General features: G+C 51.1%; 1 protein-coding gene across 1 annotated transcript in view; it reads left to right on the top strand.

Moving 5' to 3' along the window:
• The window catches only part of LOC132448018 (astrotactin-2), a 245,956-nt gene that overhangs the window by 41,967 nt on the left and 201,489 nt on the right, over positions 1 to 2,500 (top strand). The window contains exon 2 of the mRNA XM_060039081.1: positions 741 to 931. Coding sequence (XP_059895064.1) covers positions 741 to 931 — 191 coding nt within the window. The remainder of the gene's footprint in view (positions 1 to 740; positions 932 to 2,500) is intronic.

Raw genomic sequence — 2,500 nt, forward strand, 5'->3', positions numbered from 1 at the left:
CGTGACACACGTCAAGTCTCAATTTAGAATTGAGGACAAATTCCCCTGCCTTATTTACGCCAGGGCCTGAAGAGGCCATCACCATAAAGATGCCAGCGGAGCCACTCTGCGGCTCTCGGCGATTCCACATAGTCAATTTCTTTATTTTATTTTCATTTCTGTTGACTTGATCCGGATTATGATAATGCGCTAAGGAGTGGAGTTTCTCCCGTGAGCTACCCCCCTCGCTGGAGTTCATGTGTTTATAAAGCAGGCTCTTGGGGGACTACGGGGGGCCTGACCCGCGTCGAGATGCAGACCCGCTGGAATACTAATGGCTGCCTCTCTGCTCTCACCTCAGAACCTCGGATTATCCTCCACAGGCTAATGTGCCAGACACACACACACACACACACACATGCACCCTGACGTGCACAAGTGCGCACAGACAGTTTTGTCAGCCTCCCCTCCTCCTATGTGTACATGTATCTACAATTTTCCACCCTCTTTGCACACATTTAGAGATCCTGAATGTCAAGCGCATACGGCTTAAACTTACCTCCCTCTTCCCTCCCTTCATCCCTCCTCCCACCTCCCTCCTTTTCCCCTCTCTCCGTTCTTCCCTTCTCGACCCCATCCTCCTCCTCTCCTTTCCTCCCTCCTTTAATCCTCCCTCCCTCCCTCCCTTCTCTCTCCCCTCTTCTCTCCCTTCCCCCCCCCCCCCTCCTCCCTCCTTCCTTGCCCCCCCTGTGGGTGTGCAGAGATGTCGGGCACGGGACCAGACATCTCCCAGGTCCACTGGAAGCAGCAGTGGCTGGAGAACGGCACGCTGTTCTTCCACGTGTCGGCGACGGGCGGCCCGGAGGCGCCGCAGCAGACCACGCAGCCCTCGGACCGCCAGCCCGCCCACGCCCTGCACGAGCACATGCACCTGCTGCACATCTCTGTCATGGTAGGTGGGAAGCACGCACGCACACGAACATACACACGCGCGACCACGCAGGCAGAGGCACGCGCATGAACACACACACACACACACAAACACAATAACACACATGAACACACACACGGACACATGAACACAGAGACACACGAACACACAGACACGCACACACATACACAAACACACACACACACACACACCAACACACCAACACAAACACACATCAACACACGCACACACAGAGGCAGACGAACACTCTGAGACCCACGAACAAACACGAACACACACACACACACGAAAACACACACAAACACACACACACACACACGAAAACACACACAAACACACACACACACACGAACATGCTCAGACAAACACGAACACCTATTGCTTTTGTTCTTCTCAACCTCGTCTCACAAATAAGGCTAGGGATTGATAGCAGACAGGATCGAATCCTTTCCCTCGCTTCATATTTGTTTCGACCAATCATGTTGCCGGTGCTAGGGGACCAGGGGGGGTTCGCTGTCAGTAATTGGGTGACAGCAAACGCATACTCAGCAGGCACTGGTGAACTTTTCCCGGTGGGAAGGCGAGCTGAAACATCCATCAAATCCGCACCGTGTAGACTGGCCGCTTTAGAATCAGACTTATTAAAACCCCCTTCTGAAAGCTTCATCCATTCACCCAAAAAACGTGCTCTATTTGATAGAAAATCTCTGTTACGAATCAGGAAAATAGGTGTAAATCCGCCCCTTGCAGTTGTGGGTTTCCGGCCAAGGCTCTGTGATGCCCCCCCCGAGCCCCTCTCTACCCCCCCCCCCCCCCCCCCCCCCCCCGCCCAGAAGTTCTGCTAAAACATGGTAGGAATGCTGGCTACAAGATTATTCTCTCTCTCTCTAACTTTCTACCTCGCACTCTAACTCTGTTTGCACAAATCCTACGAGGTAGACGTGAATGTAGGGCGGCAGCGAGCCATGATCATTTGCTTTACATGCTCAGCATGTGCGCCACCTCTTCGGGTGACCTCATTCTCTCCCGCCGTTATTAGTCATGGTGGGTGGACACGTTGGGACACTTCAAGTGTGCATTCGACTGAAATGCAGGTGTCACAGTATCCACTTGCATACACACACACATGTGCATGCAGATATGATTCTGCTGAATACCAACATACGTGAAACCACTGACCACTCTATCTGTCGTGGTTGGTTGATTGCATATAAGCTGAGCATTCACAGAAACACACATAATATATATATATATATATATATATATATATATATATATATATATACACACAAACACATACACACAAATCCACACACAAATCCACACACAGGCACACGCACACGCACATATACACACACACACACACACACACACACACACACACACACACACACACACACACACACAGACACAGGAGTGCATATTATTCTGCTGAACCCTCAACATTTACATTTCCCTCACGCTCTCGCTCTCTCGCTCCCACACATCCCGTATCTGTATCCTCACTCCGCAAAACCATCTGTGTTAATCTCCATAGTCCAAGAGCATGCACCTGTGCACATACACACC

This window comes from Gadus macrocephalus, chromosome 19 (genome assembly GCF_031168955.1).
Source record: "Gadus macrocephalus chromosome 19, ASM3116895v1".
NCBI lineage: Eukaryota > Metazoa > Chordata > Actinopteri > Gadiformes > Gadidae > Gadus > Gadus macrocephalus.